We start from the raw sequence: 16,943 nt of genomic DNA on the forward strand, positions 1-16,943 counted from the left end.
GCGATGGGATCACCATTGTCATCAGTGTCCACTAATATATACATCAAGTACTTTGAAAAAAAGGTCCCTTCAACTTTCTTTCTCAAATAGGTTTCATCCGGGCCAAATGTGTCCACGTAATTGAGGCAGTCATTTCTCAATCGGCAATGTCTTTATTCCTAAAATAACCTACAATCTACAATTCATGAAAACTTCCCTTGCCTCATTATTCAAAGCTAGAAAACCCAATTCCACATACAGAGATGAGAAGGAAAATAACCTAACCATGCATCAGTCTCATCTCCATACAAGATTTTCAAGGAAGTAGAAGTACAATGTCTAAATTCACCTCTTGATTTGGTGTCATAAGTTCACTGCTGATTATTGACATGTAGCATAAAAAACCAAATGTTGGAGAAGGCTTATGTGAGGACCCATTTTACAGCCTAAACTACAACTACAACATCAACAGACCAGTGACAAGGATATCAAGATGAAACCATTCAAGTTTCTGACCTCAGTTTGTAGTTTCCATTCTTTAACTTTTATTAGTAGCTGCTGCAAATGTACAAGCTTATGCTTCTCACTGACAAGTTCTTCTTGCAATATAGCTTTCTGTCTTACCCAGGCCTCAAACTTCTTTTGCATTCCCTTCTCTCTATTAAGAGATTCTTGACAAGCTGTTGCAGATTGTAAAGAACTTAGTTTTGCAGCCTTCATCTCATGCCTTACCAGTGTATTTTCTTCTTTCGGCTTGCGGACCGCAGCATTGGAAAGTTCTACCTACCCACTGGCTTTACGTAATGCATTCTCCATTTCATAAAGTTTCTTCATGGTACTTTCCTCAAGAGACTGTTTTTCCTTTTTAAGGGAGACAACTTCTTCCTTCTCTTGCCTGAGGGCTTTTAATTCAGCTTTGTCTTTACTCAGTCTGTGAGCTGCCTGCTTGGTTTATATTTTAATCATTAAAGCCTTCATATCCAGCTAAAAAAACAAAATGAACGTCCAATGGAACTTACCTTGTGCACAAACTTATGATTGTAGTTCTCGTTTTAAAACATTCCACAATAAAATCTATATACTACAATGATCTTTGAAGGTCTAGAACAGATTTCTTTAATTTCATAAGGAACCGAGATAGTGTCACTTTGAACAAAGCATCCAAAAAGAAGTTGAAAATATATTTTTCATCCTCTTTGAGTTCTGGAAGGCATTATACATAAGAGAAGGGTTTGAGCTAATGTATCAGTTTAGATTGATATCTTAGCTTGAAGTGCTTTTATGAACCTCATGACTAGTACCTCTGATTAAGTTCATCTATATCTTAGCTAATCCCAACAAGGTGACTTTGTGATAAGTCCATGAGGCTGTTGGTTAGCTTCCATATGGAACCTAGTGATTGGTTGTGATATGGACCCAACAGACATGGTAAACTATATTTAATGAATTTCAGGTGGTTCAGGGCCTGTAAAAGACTGCCTACGTCCATTAGATGTTTGTTGGTTGGCGGGGGGAGGAGTGAAGACAGTTTGGAGGCTTATGAGGTCTTCTTTATCATGAAAATTTTATAAAATGATAAGACATGCTATTTGGCAATTATTATCTAGGAAATTTAAGAGTTCAAAGATGGTAGCAAGGAGGATTGTACAATAACATTTATATAATCCATCACCAGAATATAGTTGAGCTTAAATGGTGCAATTTTCAAATGCAAGGAATTAAAGAGGCAGTAGGAGTTGCATCAGTTGTAAAGCAAGCTTATCAAAGACTATGGTCCAATACACTATGAACCATGATCAGGTGTAGCATTTTGGAGTCACTCCAAAATAAGGCAAATCATCATAATTTTAATAAATGTTAAAATTATTGGATGTTTTAGTAAAGTCTCAATGATGTGTAATTCAATCAAACATAACGCAGTCATTTCTCAATCAACAATGTCTTTATTCCTAAAATAACCTACAATCTACAATTCATGAAAACTTCCCTTGCCTCATTATTCAAAGCTAGAAAACCCAATTCCACATATAGAGCTGAGAAGGAAAATAACCTAATCATGCATCAATCTCATATCCAAACAAGATTTTCAAGGAAGTAGAAGTACAATGTCTAAATTCACTGTTGATTATTGATGTGTAGCATAAAAAACCATATGTTGGAGAAGACTTATGTGAGGACCCATTTTACAGCGTAAACTAAAACTACAACATCAAGAGACCTGTGACAAGGATATCAAGATGAACCCATTCAAGTTTCTGACCTCAGTTTGTATTTTCCATTCTTTAACTTTTACTACCAGCTGCTGCAAATGTACAAGCTTACGCTTCTCACTGACAAGTTAGGCCTCAAACTTCTTTTGCATTCCATTCTCTCTATCAAGAGCTTCTTGAATTGCTCCACTGCCTCAGCTGCACACCATGCATTTTCTAAAGCTTCATGTTCAGCATTATCATCGGTTTTCTTTGACAATGCATTCATAACATCAACCTGTACAGGGTCAGGAAGCTTCTCCCAATCTATAGCCAACACATCCTTGAGTGCATTCTTAACATCAAGGTCTGTTACTTGGGGTAATGCACTTATGTCTCAACTAAATGATCGTATAGGAGTTTTGACAACAAATGGAAGCCTGCATTTTGTGGTTGCATAATTTTATAAGTTCATTCGCAATGGTTTCTAAAGTTGATCCGAGCAGTCAGAAATTAGAGTTAGCTAAATTCCATCTAGTCGAAAACATTAACCTGAATAACTGATCAAAAGGATCATTTCCTTCAAAGACCTCATTTGAAACAACAGAAACCAACCTCGCCTGTCTGCCCAGTCATTTAATCTAGCTCCATTCTCAAGTATTTCAAAACTCCAGAGAACTGCTCCACTACCTTAGCTGCACACCATGCATTTTCTAAAGCTTCATGTCCAGCATTATCATCGGTTTTCTTTGACAATGTATTCATAACATCAACCTGTACAGGGTCAGGAAGCTTCTCCCAATCTGTAGCCAACGCATCCTTGAGTGCATTCTTAACATCAAGGTCTGTTACTTGGGGTAATGCACTTATGTCTGAACTAAATGACCGTATAGGAGTTTTGACCGCAAATGGAAGCATGCATTTTGTGGTTGCATAATTTTATAAGTTCATTCGCAAATGTTTCTAAAGTTGATCCGAGCAGTCAGAAATTATAGTTAGCTAAATTCCATCTTGTCGAAAACATTAACCTGAATAACGGATCAAAAGGGTCATTTCCTTCAAAGCCCTCAAGGTTGCAGTACCAGAAACTCAACATGCAAAGAAAAAGAACCCATGATGATTAACGCAGAAGAAAACCCTCTTCGAGCTTAGCAAACTCCAACAGGCCCGGAAGGGCAAACAATGCAAGTTTTTTTTTCAAAATAGGTTCAGAAACCATCCTGGAGCGACAGGGGTTGGCAATTTGGCAAGTTCTCCTAACTCAAATCTAATGAGAATATTGTTGAACCTTCTTTGAAGAATTTTGCAGCCTGCCAGAGCAAAATGAATGCAATGAATCCTTGTTCAGCGTTGCAGAAGTTGCAAACCATCGCGCATAAGGAAACGATATGGCATGAATGAAGGATTCGGCTTTCCTTACCCTGCATCCTCAAAGTGAAGTTGAAAGCCCTGTCGAAATCACAACAATCCTGGTTGTTTTTCTGGGTCACAAGACCAGAGAATGTTGTAAAAACGCTGGAGAATGGTCATTTTAACCTTACTATTAGGGTTTTTTTGGTCTTAACTATCAATCCAAGGGCCTTAAAATTTCCAATCATCTAACATCTGATCGAATGGTGTAGATAATGACACGGTAGCAGTTGGGGGTGTTGATTTCAGAGGGGAACGCCTTAGGGCGTAATTATGGTTATTTCAACAATGACTCTTGTTAAAATAATAAACAATAAAAATAATGATTTATATATTCAAAAGTGATGGGCATTCTCAAAATAATCACGGCACAGCTTCTCGGCTGCTACTCCCACACGGGACACACCAATTTGTGACATTGAGAGACATCGAGCATCTCTAACCACGTACAATGTTCAATACCTTCCACTTCTTCTAAGTCAAAGCACTTACGAACACTTAGCTTCCGAAGATTTGTGGCCTGGGCTAACCCCCATATGCTCTTCAGATTCACACAGTGCGCTGCCCATAACTGCTCCAAAGATACCAATGTTTCTATACTTGGTAGCTTTTCTAACTCAAAGCAGTTAGAAACACTTAGGTATCTAAGCTTTGTCACCTGCGCTGACGCTCGTATGGCTTTCAGTTTCCTACATCCAGCAGCCTGCAAAACCTCCAACGATACCAATGTTTCCAAACTAGGCAGCTCTTCTAACTCAGAGCATTCAGGAACAAATAGGTATCTAAGCTTTGTCACCTGTGCCGAAGCTCGTATGCCTTTCAGTTTCTCACATCCATCAGCCCATAAGTGCTCCAAGGATACCAATGTTTCCAAACTAGGCAGCTCTTCTAACTCAGAGCACTCACTAACATCTAGGTATCTAAGCTTTGTCACCTGTGCCGACGCTCGTATGCCTTTCAGTTTCTTACATCCATCAGCCCATAACTGCTCCAAGGATACCAATGTTTCCAAACTAGGCAGCTCTTCTAACTCAGAGCATTCAGGAACATTTAGGATTCTGAGCTTTGTCACCTGTGCCGACGCTCGTATGCCTTTCAGTTTCTTACATCCTTTAGCCTGCAAATCCTCCAACGATACCAATGTTTCCAAACTAGGCAGCTCTTCTAACTCAGAGCACTCACGAACATTTAGGATTCTGAGCTTTGTCACCTGTGCCGACGCTCGTATGCCTTTCAGTTTCTTACATCCATTAGCCCGCAAATCCTCCAACGATACCAATGTTTCCAAACTAGGCAGCTCTTCTAACTCAGAGCACTCACGAACATCTAGGATTCTGAGCTTTGTCACCTGTGCCGACGCTCGTATGCCTTTCAGTTTCTTACATCCATTAGCGCATAACTGCTCCAACGATACCAATGTTTTCATACTAGGCAGCTCTTCCAACTGAGAACACAAAGAAACATCCAGTAATCTGAGCTTTGTAGCCCGCTCCAACCCGGTTATGCTTCTCAATTTCTCACATTGGCTTACCCGCAGCTCCTCCAAATATATCGGAAACTGCAGAGGTTCCTGCAAAAACAAAATGTTCACACGTTACACTTACAACCATTAGAAATATCATCATTCTCATCTGCAAAACCTTTTGAATTCCTTCAAAACACAAATGTCGTGCAACTGTAATAGCTGCTAAATATATAAACGCTAACACAACAAATTTCTATTTACCTGTGATTCACTTTTACAGTGCCACAATAGAGCCCTTAAATTCTTCATTGAAAACCGGGAAGGCCACAATGCCTTTAGTTCGCATTGCTCCAGATATAGAATCCTTAAATTCTTCACTGAAACCCAGGAAGGCAGGGAAGAGTGAGGACATCTGTTCCACCTGAGGCATGATAGGTTTGGTGGTTTCGCCTTCCTCAAAATGGGTTCCAGGTGACAACCTTCCATATCAAGAATTTGCACACTCCTGAAACTGCGTTCCAAGACAGCATTTTCAGTATCAACGACGCCAAATACATCATCATCATCATCTTGGCCACTATATTCACCGGGAACCATCCGAATTCCGCGGAAGGTTATTTCCTGTCCATTGTTGAAAAACAATCGTTATTATTTGTTCATTCAACAAACAATCACAGACTTTTAGTGAATAATCTTTAAAGGATTGAATGACTGAACACTTACAGATGATTGGTGTGACAAATTATGGATGAGGTTCTTTGTTATTAAAAGACGACGAGGCAACGAAGACGCTGCAACCTGTCTTCCCAGGTCTCTTAGGTGGTCGTGCATCTGTATAAAATTCAAGGCGTCAACTTCCACAAGAGATTTGTCCTGTAGATTTAGAAACCCCCGATTTCCTCTCCAGCCCGATGAGTTCCATATGCTTATTGCCGAATCTCTGTTTCGATATCGGAAAAAGAAGGCAATGTCTAAGAATATATCTTTTTCCTCTTGATTGAGGGAGTTATAGCTTATTTTAAATGTGTCCTGTATGGCACTGGGAGCTATTTGTCGGAGACTATCCCATTCTTCTTTCCACTGAGATATTTCTTTACCATAAAGAAGTGCCCCAATTACTTTTAAGGATAGGGGTAATCCATTACAATAATCTATGAACTTATCTACCAGAGATTTAAATTCTGGGAAAGGAAATGCTTGGCTGAAGGCATGGGAACAAAAGAGCTCTAGGGAGTGCTCTTTATTAAGTCCTGATAGGCTATAAATTGATGAATTTTCAACCTTTGAGCTTCTCAAAACATTCTTATCTCTAGATGTAATCAATATTAAGCTCCCTGAATTGAGACCATCAGATTGGGGCAAAAATGCCTTCACCTGATTCACATCGTCTACATCATCTAAGATTATTATGGCTTTACAAGATTTGAGAGGCTCTATAAGCATCCCCTTGCCTTCATCCACACTGTTTACATGCTGATTGAAGCCAATCAAGCTATTAAGAAGTTGACTCTGCAACAAATGTAAAGACCTATTGGTTGTATGATCTCTGACATCACATAAAAAACAACTTCTATCATAAACTGATTTCTTCTTATTGAAGAATGCTTTGGCAAGTGTTGTCTTTCCCACACCACCTAACCCCACAATCCCTAAGATCTGGGGTTTTCGGCCCTGTTGTTGCGTCAACAGGACTCTATCTTCAAAATCTTTCAGTTTGTCATCGACGCCTGTTGGATACTCCGCCACGTACAAGTCTGGCTTTGGCACCATTTCCAACAGACGTTTAACCACCTTATCTAGCAGTTCCAGCACCAAATCCTCCCTGGAGAAATTAAGTAGACCTAGTGAGAAACAAACGTCTATGCCTATTTATCCAATATAAAATACAGCCAGAGGAAGGTTTGAGTTTTTACCCATTGTACTTGTCCAGCTCGAACCCGCTGTTGTTTGCAACTTGATGGAGTGCATTTCTCCATTCTTCAATAGTGCTGGGATCATTTCGCCCCTTCTTTTCATGAGTTTGTAGAGCTTCACCATAGACGCCCCGCATCCACCGAACGTCAGCCGGACTGATGCCGTAAAATACAGGAATTATAGGAGCATTTGACTTTAACATCAGAAGGAGCTCATTGAGGCACCAATCTGATTCAGCGTATCTCGGAGAGAAGATGGCCACATGAACGGAGGCCGTCCTAATAGCGTCTGCTAGTTGAGACGAAATTTCATATCCCGCTTGTATCTCCTCCTCATCCAGAAAAGCCGTCAATCCTTTCTCGCGAAGGCGAAGGTAGAGAGACCTGGCGAAGGTTTTCTTCACATCAACCCCGCGATGGTTTATGAAAACTTGGTGGGATTTGTTGTTGGAATTAGCAGCCGCGGAGGTGGAGGAGGATGAGGATGCCGCCATTGCCAAATGGAAAACAGAAATTAAAGATAGCTATGGACGCAATTTGTAGTGGCAGAGACAAGTTGGGATTCTAACAGCGCACAGAAATTGTGAGGAAGATTGGTGTGATGCCCTATCTCTATATACACATTAAACCTTCACCTGTGGTTTATGCGCGGTTATTCATTAAACCCTAGTAAAGCACATACATCGTCCAATATTCAACGCGTTTTTCGAACCCCACACATATTGCCCTAAATGATGCGATGCAGATGGAACCCACATGCGTTGCCTTATAGACGTCCACCTCAATCTTCGTAACATCACTCAAGTTGTATCATGCACGACATAAATGTCTTTTAAGTAAAAACAAAATAATTTAAATTAAGAAACAAAATCAAATGATTATTAAATTTGAAATATTTTCAAGGTTAAGTAATAGAATCACGTATTTGAGATGTAAAATTTATATAATTTAAGTATTTTACTAATTTTATAGAGGGCATTAAAAAATGTAATTTAAACCATTAAAAAATTACGATTTCATTAAAAAATTATATTATCATATTTAGATTAAATGTCATTTTATATTTTCAACTAAATTATTTAGGTCACAATATCACCATAACTAGCATTTGCACCTTATGTTGCAAAGGAAACGCCGTAAGGCATAGAGTGGGGAAGAATAGAGACATGTATAGAGTGGGGAAGAATAGGGACATGTGAATGGACATTGTTGAAAGCAAGGGTGGATGATAATGAGTTACAATTGCAATAGTTAGTTATGTGTATTCTGAAAATGAATATTTTGTAAATAATGATAGTTTGTGGAAGAATTTATAAAAAGTATGCCATCAACTACACAATTGATATCTACAGAAATAGAAGGCTAGAAAACAAGAATTTTAATTTATAAGATCCAATTTACATGGTTGGTCAACATGTAGAAACCCCTTGTGTCATCGCTCTATCCAAGTGGGGAATAATAATATGACAGTGGAATCACTATTGTGAATATGCAGAGACATAATACTATGGCATGCTTATAGATCGTTGTTGGCTGAATGACTTGCAATTGGCTTTCAAGCTACTGGTTCACCATAAGTTGGATCTACAAAATATTAGTTGGATCTGAAGAACAAATAAAGCTAGGATAAAAGGTCCAAATTTATGAAATTATTAGTTTCTTCCTTCCCCACCTTTCCATTGTTGTTATTATTATTATAATACTAATAATAATGTTATTATTATTACCAGATAGCTCCTTGGATGTCGTCAAACAATTAATATTTATTTTATTAGAACAAATCAAGGTATGGATAGAAAGCTAAAATTTCTGAAATTATTAGTTTCTTCCTTCCCCTCTTTCTCGCTCTTAGCATTATGACACTTCCTTTCACATCCTACAGTGGATTGAACTTGCAAGAAAATTCGAGGTGAACCTTATACCTCTGCCTCTTCTATTCATTTTTGTACAAAAGGAGGTATATACATCTTCAGTTCATATTTCTAGCCATTATCAACACCTAATACATGCTTTTGTATACAGGGAATTAAATTTTCATCATGTTTGAACTCAACTATTTGCCTTCCAAGGCTGGCTAAAATGGTTGTTGGGCTAAGGGCCTCCACTGCAAATATTTTTATTGACAATGGCCCTTACAGAGAGTTTATTTTCAAGCATTTTCAAGTGGCTTCTGTGGATGAAGAAAGTGCAGCAGTAGTTCTAGTAAGTTGATTCAAACTGGATCGAGAGAAGTTTTTGTCCAATGTTTATTGAGAGTAAAATTAGTCTTTTAACTAGATGTTCTGTATAGGCAATTGTTAAAAATGGTCAACTAAGGTCAAATTCCACTATGGACGGCTCCTTTGTATGAGATGATGATGGCATTGGATTCCTCTTCTCGAGAGGACCAATTTTGACCTAAAGCACGATGGATTCTGACAGGCAGAAATGTATATTTGAAGTCAAGCCCACAATGTTGGTTTTGGTCAAGGTCAGCCCCACAGTCATGTAGGCTCATGAAGCCCAAAAGACATGACCTTTGACCCACATTGAATTGTATAAATATAAGATGAGTTCACTCCATTTTGGCATCATCACACATGATTTTCTCTTTCCTCTCATGATGGATTCGACTTTCTTTGAGAAACTATCTCTCTCCCATACGTGCAAATGTTTGGAGGACGGATTTCCTGTGATTTTCTGCGGTTGACTTTTCCAGTACACAGAGCAGCATTGACCAGGCACTTTGACCAACTGTTTGACTACGACTTTGATGGATTATTACTCTGCTAGCTAGGCCGCACTTGTGAGCAGAGGAACCGAGCACAAACTGAGGTGTTTGACCACAGGTCTGAGGCAGGTTTAACCGCAGACTGTTGACCAAGGTTTGACCAGACTTTTGAAGGCTGCCTTGACTGCATTTTGACTGCCTAGAGAGGGTGAATTTCTCTCTCCTTTTACCGAATAGATTGGGCTGATTTGACTGAGCTGTTAACCGTTGATTGCTGACTGGTTAGGATAGCTTTGACTGTTGTTGACTTCTGCATATGTGACTTTGACTTTTGGACATTTGATTGGGATCATCTATGGCAAGTCAATATATTGAGTTTGACTAATGTATCATTGTACTTATGGATTTCTCTCTCTGTGAACATTTGATATTATCAAGAAGAAAAGATCTGTGGGTTTTCCCCCTTGTCGGGTTTTGCCCTGGCTTTAAGTCTAAATCATGGTGTCCTCTTGTCTTGGCTTGTCTTTTGCATTTATGTTTGATGTTTTTTCATCAGTTACTGTCATGTGATAATGGTCAACGTGATTGCTAATGGATTAATGGAATTAATAATGGGCTAATGGATTAATGAAGTAACTGACCTCTGACCTAAGCAAAGAACATGTTAACTCAAAAATTAACATGGTATTAGAGCTAGCTAAGGTCAAGCCCAAGCAAGAGGAGGAATGCAATCTCAAGAGATGAAGCAGTGGATTGTTAATGTATTTGAAGTATCTTGTTGCAAGCCTTCGAAAACATGAGAGGTCTTGAAAAATAATACAAGTCTAGGTATATGCAAGAGCTAGGCTAAATAGCTCATGAAGGCCATTAATCAAATCTGAAGATGCTAAAGTCCTCCTTCAGTAGCTAAACCACGTGTCATGATAAGAAGTCAATGAAGAGTTTTGTTTTAAGAATTTGTTGATCTGAGTCCAATCTTCTCATTGGATAAAGCAGTCAACAGTATGTTTGAAGATCTGATCCCTTTGGCACCTCTGCATCAGAATTCTGAAGCTAGCAGTCCTTCCATCCAGTCACCTGTGCTCACATAAATTCAAGTCTTGTAAACAAAGATGTCCAACAAGCAAATTTGTTGAGGATCAAATAAGTGACTCTAGGGATACATATATTTATTTGGATTTGATCAATGAATTAAAGAGAGTCCTATGGAGCAATGAAGAACCGAGTTGTTGGCCTAGTTCTATGAACCATTAAGAAGGAGCCAAGTGTTCCTATTGTTCTGAGCACAAGAAACAATAAAGGTCTGCTATGCAATGGAGCTATCTCTCTTTTACATTCTGGGCATAAGTATGCTTTTGGATAAGTCTTTTGAAAAGAACTTTATTCTCCTAAGAGGCCAAGAAAAGTGCAAGAACACAAGAATATGCCAAAGGTCATTTCATGAAGCCAACCTTGGAGAAAGGATTACTCTGTTCTCGATCTTGTGGTATGGAGGTAGAAATGTTATGGCTCGGTGAACTCTGTCTTATATTCTCTCTCGCTCTTCAATTCAGACAGTGAATCCGACCTATTCATGCCTCTTTGTTCTCTGAGTTATTGAAGAGAAAAAGTTTTGTTAATGTCGATTGTTTTATCTAAGAAGATGCCTACTTATTCCTTGTGCTTGTAATAAGGCCAAGAAGCCTATGCCACATAAAGCACTGTTATATACTATCATGCTCTGTGAATTTGGCCGACCAGTATAGGTCATTGGGGCTGTGATTTCTTGATCTCCAGGCTATAAAAGAAGAAAGGTGGTGGACTTCTCATTCCACATATTTGTAAGGAAGTTGAGAATCTTTTAAAGGACAGTTCTAAGGCCCTTCATAATTTAAGGAAGTCGAGATTTTGTATGCATATATTTGCAAGCCTTGAAAAGACAATCAGTGGGCATCCTATGTCATCTATATTAGTAAAATCAAGGAACCCTATTTTGTGTATTGAAGAAGAGGCCAAGTCCTTATCATTGTTACAAGCGCATATATATATATATATATATATATATATACAAGTGTTAAAACCCTGTTCCCTAGCACAGAGGTTGCGTTGGATGTGTTGAGGTGTTATGTCAATACCCTACCAAACACGCACTGACGTATGGGATCTGTTAAGGTATTTCTGAGCAAGAAAATCTGATTAATTCTCTCCGACTCAATGAAAGCTTATATACCTGCGTCCAAAGACAAGTAAAATGGGTGAAGTAGAATTACAGCCCATTCAGAAAACGAGATGAGAAAGAATTCCAGGGATGACAAGATCAACCGATGTTTTTAAAAGATGCAAAAGCCTACAAGCATATTATCCCCGAGTCTCCATACAAAACTTCATCGAGGAATGAAAATGACAATATTCACCAATTTATTTTCAAGAAAAATCCTAACTACCTCAACACAAGGAAACGCCACAAAATTCGCATCATCCAAAATCAGCAAAGAAAAAAATAGCTGGAGCAGTCAACCTCCGTGAAGGAGGAGTTTTTTAAAGTTGTTGCGAAAGGCAATACAAGCATACTATCCCCGACTCTCTATACGACTTAAATAAACTGACTTAAACTGATTTTTTTCAAGATCATAAACTGGAAAAGCCCTGAAACTTTTCGAGTTCCATACCTAAACCAAGAAAATGAAAAACCCTAAGAAACCCTAAACCAAGAAACATTTCATGCTGGTCAGCTTTACTGATATATTCATGACTGATCATCTCTGATGGGTGTGCCTTCTGCGGATAACCAGAGACTATCAAGCAATGCATTCCTTTTCGAGATCATAAACTGGAAAAGCCCTGAAACTTTTCGAGTTCCATACCTAAACCAAGAAAATGAAAAACCCTAAGAAACCCTAAACCAAGAAACATTTCATGCTGGTCAGCTTTACTGATATATTCATGACTGATCATCTCTGATGGGTGTGCCTTCTGCGGATAACCAGAGACTATCAAGCAATGCATTCCTTAGCAAAAACAATCCACAGTGGATTCTTACGTGTCACCCCATATCTCAAACTGCCAGCTGGTGGATTTGCGGCATCGTCCTCTGGGGTGGTGACTGTGCATATCTGTCCTGCTTTTCCTCCTTTGGCTGCGCTTCCGAAGCCTAAGGCGCAATCTGCCAGCTTCTGTCGATTTTGTTTCCAGTTTCCATTGTTCCAGCAGTTGTCAATGGGGTTGTTGCTGGCTGAAGAACACACGGAGGCCTGCAACAACACAGAAACCAAAGAAGCTAATAAAATCCATGCTGCTCCAGTGATAGAGGCAGATAGTTTGAAGGCCATATCACAAGTTAAATTCCTTAAATTGACCCCCTTTGATCTGCCCAGTATTTGCAATTGGAGCAGTATCAGATTGGATCTGAATTTATGAAAGCTTGAATCATGTTTTGGTTTTGGCTGTACCTTAAACGTAATTTATATATAAGGTTCAACCGAAAAAATTCAAGCATCCATGCTTATTAAAGAGTAAAGATCTGGGAGAATCAATGTTAGTTTTAAAATCGTAACCACCGAGATATTTTTATGAAAAATAAATAAATTTGTAAAACATTGATTGATTAGTGCATAACGTTTTACGTTTTTATAAAGATGTTTAAATTTATAAAAATTAATATAATTTTAGAAAAAACTAACCAACTATTTTTATATCAAATATGTTGATATAGATAAATATTTTTAAAAATCTAAAAATTTAACTTAATTTTTAAACTTCTTTTTACATATAAGGATAAAGTTGCTAAATTCATTTTTCAAATTATTATTGATATTGATTATTATCTTATCTTTTATAAAACTAACTATCATATAATTATTGTGTTCTTTACTAGTACAATTAGATTATTAAATGTAATTAATATAATAATTGTGTTCTTTACTAGGACAATTAGATTATTAAATGTAATTGATATAAGCCCGATAAGCTTATATGGACACATTTACTTGACTTATCAAACTAATAAATATACAAATAATATTGTAAATTTTCAATGAGTTTAAGGATATGAGAAATGAAATGTTTATGTTAAAGGCCATAAACATTTTAGTATCCGTAGATTATCAATATTAATTTTAGTATCTGTAGATTATCTATAGTATTGAATAGCAAATCAATTAATATATTATTCTGAATTTAAATCATATAATATATACTCTACCATATGCAATATTAATAATACTTTACCGGTAGAGGATAAAGATGAGGAGGATTATTCAAGCATGCTGCAACACCTGTCTAAAGGAGTCACACAAGAAATGAACAGCAGTCTTAGAAAAGAAGTAGAAGAAGAAGAAATCCAAGCAGCAATTTGGAGCTTACACCCAGATAAAGCTCCAGGACCTGATGGGTTCCCAATCAGCTTTTATAGAGAATATTGGCAGATGATTAAAAAAGATCTCACAAAGATGATTCGTTGGGTTCTTAAAAAAGGCAAAATGGGGGGATTTACCAACTCCACCTATCTAGCCTTAATCCCAAAAGAGAACAGACCTTCCACTTTTTCAAGATTTCGGCCAATATCTCTATGCAACTCAGCATATAAAATAATTTCAAAAATTCTAGCATCCAGGCTCAAGCCACACCTCCCATCCCTGATCTCAGAAAACCAAGGGGGTTTTCTCCCTAATAGGCACATCACTGACTCTATCCTTCTTGTGCAAGAGGCCATCCACTCAAGTTTAAGCAGAAAAGAGAAAGGGTTTGTCCTTAAGCTGGATCTCGCCAATGCTTTTGATAGGGTAAGGCATTCCTTCCTGTATGCTGTTCTTCATAAAATGGGATTTGACCCCTCCTTTATCACAATGATCAAAGCTTGTATAACGGATCCCTGGATCTCCCCTTTAATTAATGGGAGACCGTGTGCTGCATTCCAATCTTCTCGTGGCCTTAGACAAGGCTGCCCTCTATCACCTTACTTGTTTATCCTTATGGCTGAATCATTCAGTCAAACCTTGGATTACAACCGGAGAATAGGTCTAATCACTGGCATCAAGATCGAACAAGGAACAAAGAACATCAATCACTCTCAATTTGCAGATGATACTCTCTTAATAGGAGGAGCTTCCACCACTATTGCAAGGCGCTTTAAGAAGATTTTAGACCAATTCATGGATTACTCAGGTGGGAAGGTTAATCAGATAAAAAGTTGTATATATGGTTGGAACACACCAAATCACACCATCCATAACATTGCAAGTATATTTGGAGTCTCCTGCAAACTAGTCTGGAATCATTTCTCCTATCTAGGGATGCCAGTAAGTATGGGACCGCTAAAAGATGATACCTGGAACGAAATTCTTGACAAAATAAAGAGAAAAATCCAGCAATGGGGCACCATGTGGCTGAATCCAGCAGGGTGACTAGTTCTTCTAAAATCAGGTATAGCTTCTCTTCCCATATATCGTTTCTCCTTATATCAAGCTCCTGTTGTTTTTCATCAGAAAATGGAAAGAGATCTCAGGCACTTCCTTTGGCAAGGAGGGAAAACGAAAAAATAAAATAAAAAAATCAATCTTGTAAGCTGGAAGAACATCATTCAATCTCAGGAAAAAGGAGGATTAGGCATCAGATCACCAAAATTGCTAAATTTAGCACTTGGAGCTAAAATAGTATGGAGGTTGATCACAGGGCCTGCAGCGTGGTGGAAGAAGGTTTTAGAAGCAAAATACCTGAACTGCACAAGGCATCAACTCCTGGAGACTAATATACCCAACAGAGATAGTACAAAAATTTGGCAACTCTGCAAGAAGGCCATTACCTTTATGTCTCAGAATATCTCAAAGGTCCCAGGAGGGGGGAGCAGCATCAACTTCTCCACAGACAGAATTTTAGGGCAGCATCCCATTGGAACAAACATGGAGGCAATCCCTGCCATAAACTGGCTCAATGGCAAAGGAATAATGCACTTGGCCCAAATATCACAATGGGACAATCATTCTCAAGCATGGACAGGTTGGAATTTCCCGGATCATCCCAGGGAGCTAGACACTAGCCTCACTGTCCTAAAGAATCTCCTACACAGCAAAGCTCCGATCCAAGAAGGCAAGCATGATGGATATCGTTGGGACCCAACTGGAACTCAATACACGGTTAAAGCTGGACACCAATTTCTATGTGATAGCAACTTCCATCAGGAAATATGGAACCAATGGAAACTTGTATGGAGAGCAGAAGCACCCCCCAAAATCAAATTTTTTATTTGGCTGCTCTTGAAAGGAAAAACACTAACAGCGGAAAACTTAAAGAAAAGAGGCATAATGGGGCCATCCAGATGCCCAAACTGCTGTAGATCAGAGGAAACAATTCAGCACCTGTTTATAGAATGTCCGGTGGCTGATGAATGTTGGAGAAAGATGGCCTTATTAGGGGAAGCTTCCTGGGAACCTCAGGCAACTATTGCAGAAACGATACATAAATGGAGAAAGAACTGTCCATGGAAAGAGAAAAGGAGTAAATTGGTGCAAAGGGTATGGAACACCATTCCTTTAACCCTTTTATGGCGCATTTGGTTGGCAAGAAATGGAAAGGTCTTCCAGGAGAAAGGCTGCAACACCAGGATAATTTGTCACAAGGCAAAAATGTTAGCGGAGGAGACAGTCACAAATCACACCAAAGGCAAGATTGAGGCAACAAATTATAGCGTGGAAGAGAGAAACCTGATCAGCTATGTTTTAGAGAATATTGCTAGCGCTCAGGAAACAAACCAAGGAAGAACACAAATGAAAAAACCAAGTAGCGCATGGAAACTGAGGCTAAAGGATGAGGAATTTTCGAATTGGCTGAGAAATTGTAACAGATTCTACCTATTTTTTGATGGAGCTTCTAAATCGAACCCCGGCCAAGCAGGTGCAGGGGGTCTAATTTGCAACGCAAATGGAGAGAGCATGCTTCACTTCGAATGGGGGCTAGGAGAGATCTCCAACAACAGGGCAGAGGGATTAGCATTATATCAGGGCCTCACACAGCTGCTAAAATTAGGGATACGAAAGGCAGTGGTATTTGGGGACTCAGCAATAATTATCAGGCTTATGGCGCAGAGACAGAGCACGCTGAATATCCTCCTCCAGCAGATAAACCACCGGAATCAGATCCTCCATGCTTCAATGGAAGAGGTCGAATACTATCACATCCTACGTGGCCTGAACAAGGAGGCTGATAAGTATGCCAACAGGGCATGCGAGCGCTCCAAGGGCAGCCTGAGTTGTAACAACACTGTCTCTCTGCAGCCATTACCATGAACCTACAACAGTTAGTCA

The 16,943-nt window shown here is 38.8% G+C and overlaps 1 protein-coding gene across 1 annotated transcript; it reads right to left on the reverse strand.

Annotated features, from left to right (window-relative positions):
- Positions 1-3,885: 3,885 nt before the first annotated feature.
- On the reverse strand, positions 3,886-7,525 carry LOC149227188 (disease resistance protein Roq1-like). The gene is made up of 4 exons (XM_089377704.1): positions 6,957-7,525; positions 5,767-6,865; positions 5,305-5,664; positions 3,886-5,148 (listed from the first exon to the last, which is right to left on the reverse strand). The coding sequence occupies exons 1-4, from the start codon at positions 7,448-7,450 to the stop codon at positions 3,964-3,966; spliced, it is 3,138 nt and encodes a 1,045-aa protein (XP_089233830.1). The 5' UTR covers positions 7,451-7,525; the 3' UTR covers positions 3,886-3,963.
- Between the last annotated feature and the right edge of the window lie 9,418 nt (positions 7,526-16,943).

Source organism: Pinus tabuliformis, chromosome J (assembly GCF_031772625.1).
Source record: "Pinus tabuliformis cultivar Carrire ecotype Pingquan chromosome J, CPIR1, whole genome shotgun sequence".
Lineage (NCBI taxonomy): Eukaryota > Viridiplantae > Streptophyta > Pinopsida > Pinales > Pinaceae > Pinus > Pinus tabuliformis.

Bases quoted from the DNA above. Each gene is read 5' to 3' on its own strand.
- LOC149227188 (XM_089377704.1), bottom strand. From the start codon at position 7,450: ATGGCGGCATCCTCATCCTCCTCCACCTCCGCGGCTGCTAATTCCAAC. The intron at 5,665-5,766 runs GTAAGTGTTCAG...AACAATGGACAG, and splicing joins ATTTGTCACACCAATCATCT to GAAATAACCTTCCGCGGAAT. The intron at 5,149-5,304 runs GTAAATAGAAAT...TTGTTTTTGCAG, and splicing joins ACTGTAAAAGTGAATCACAG to GAACCTCTGCAGTTTCCGAT.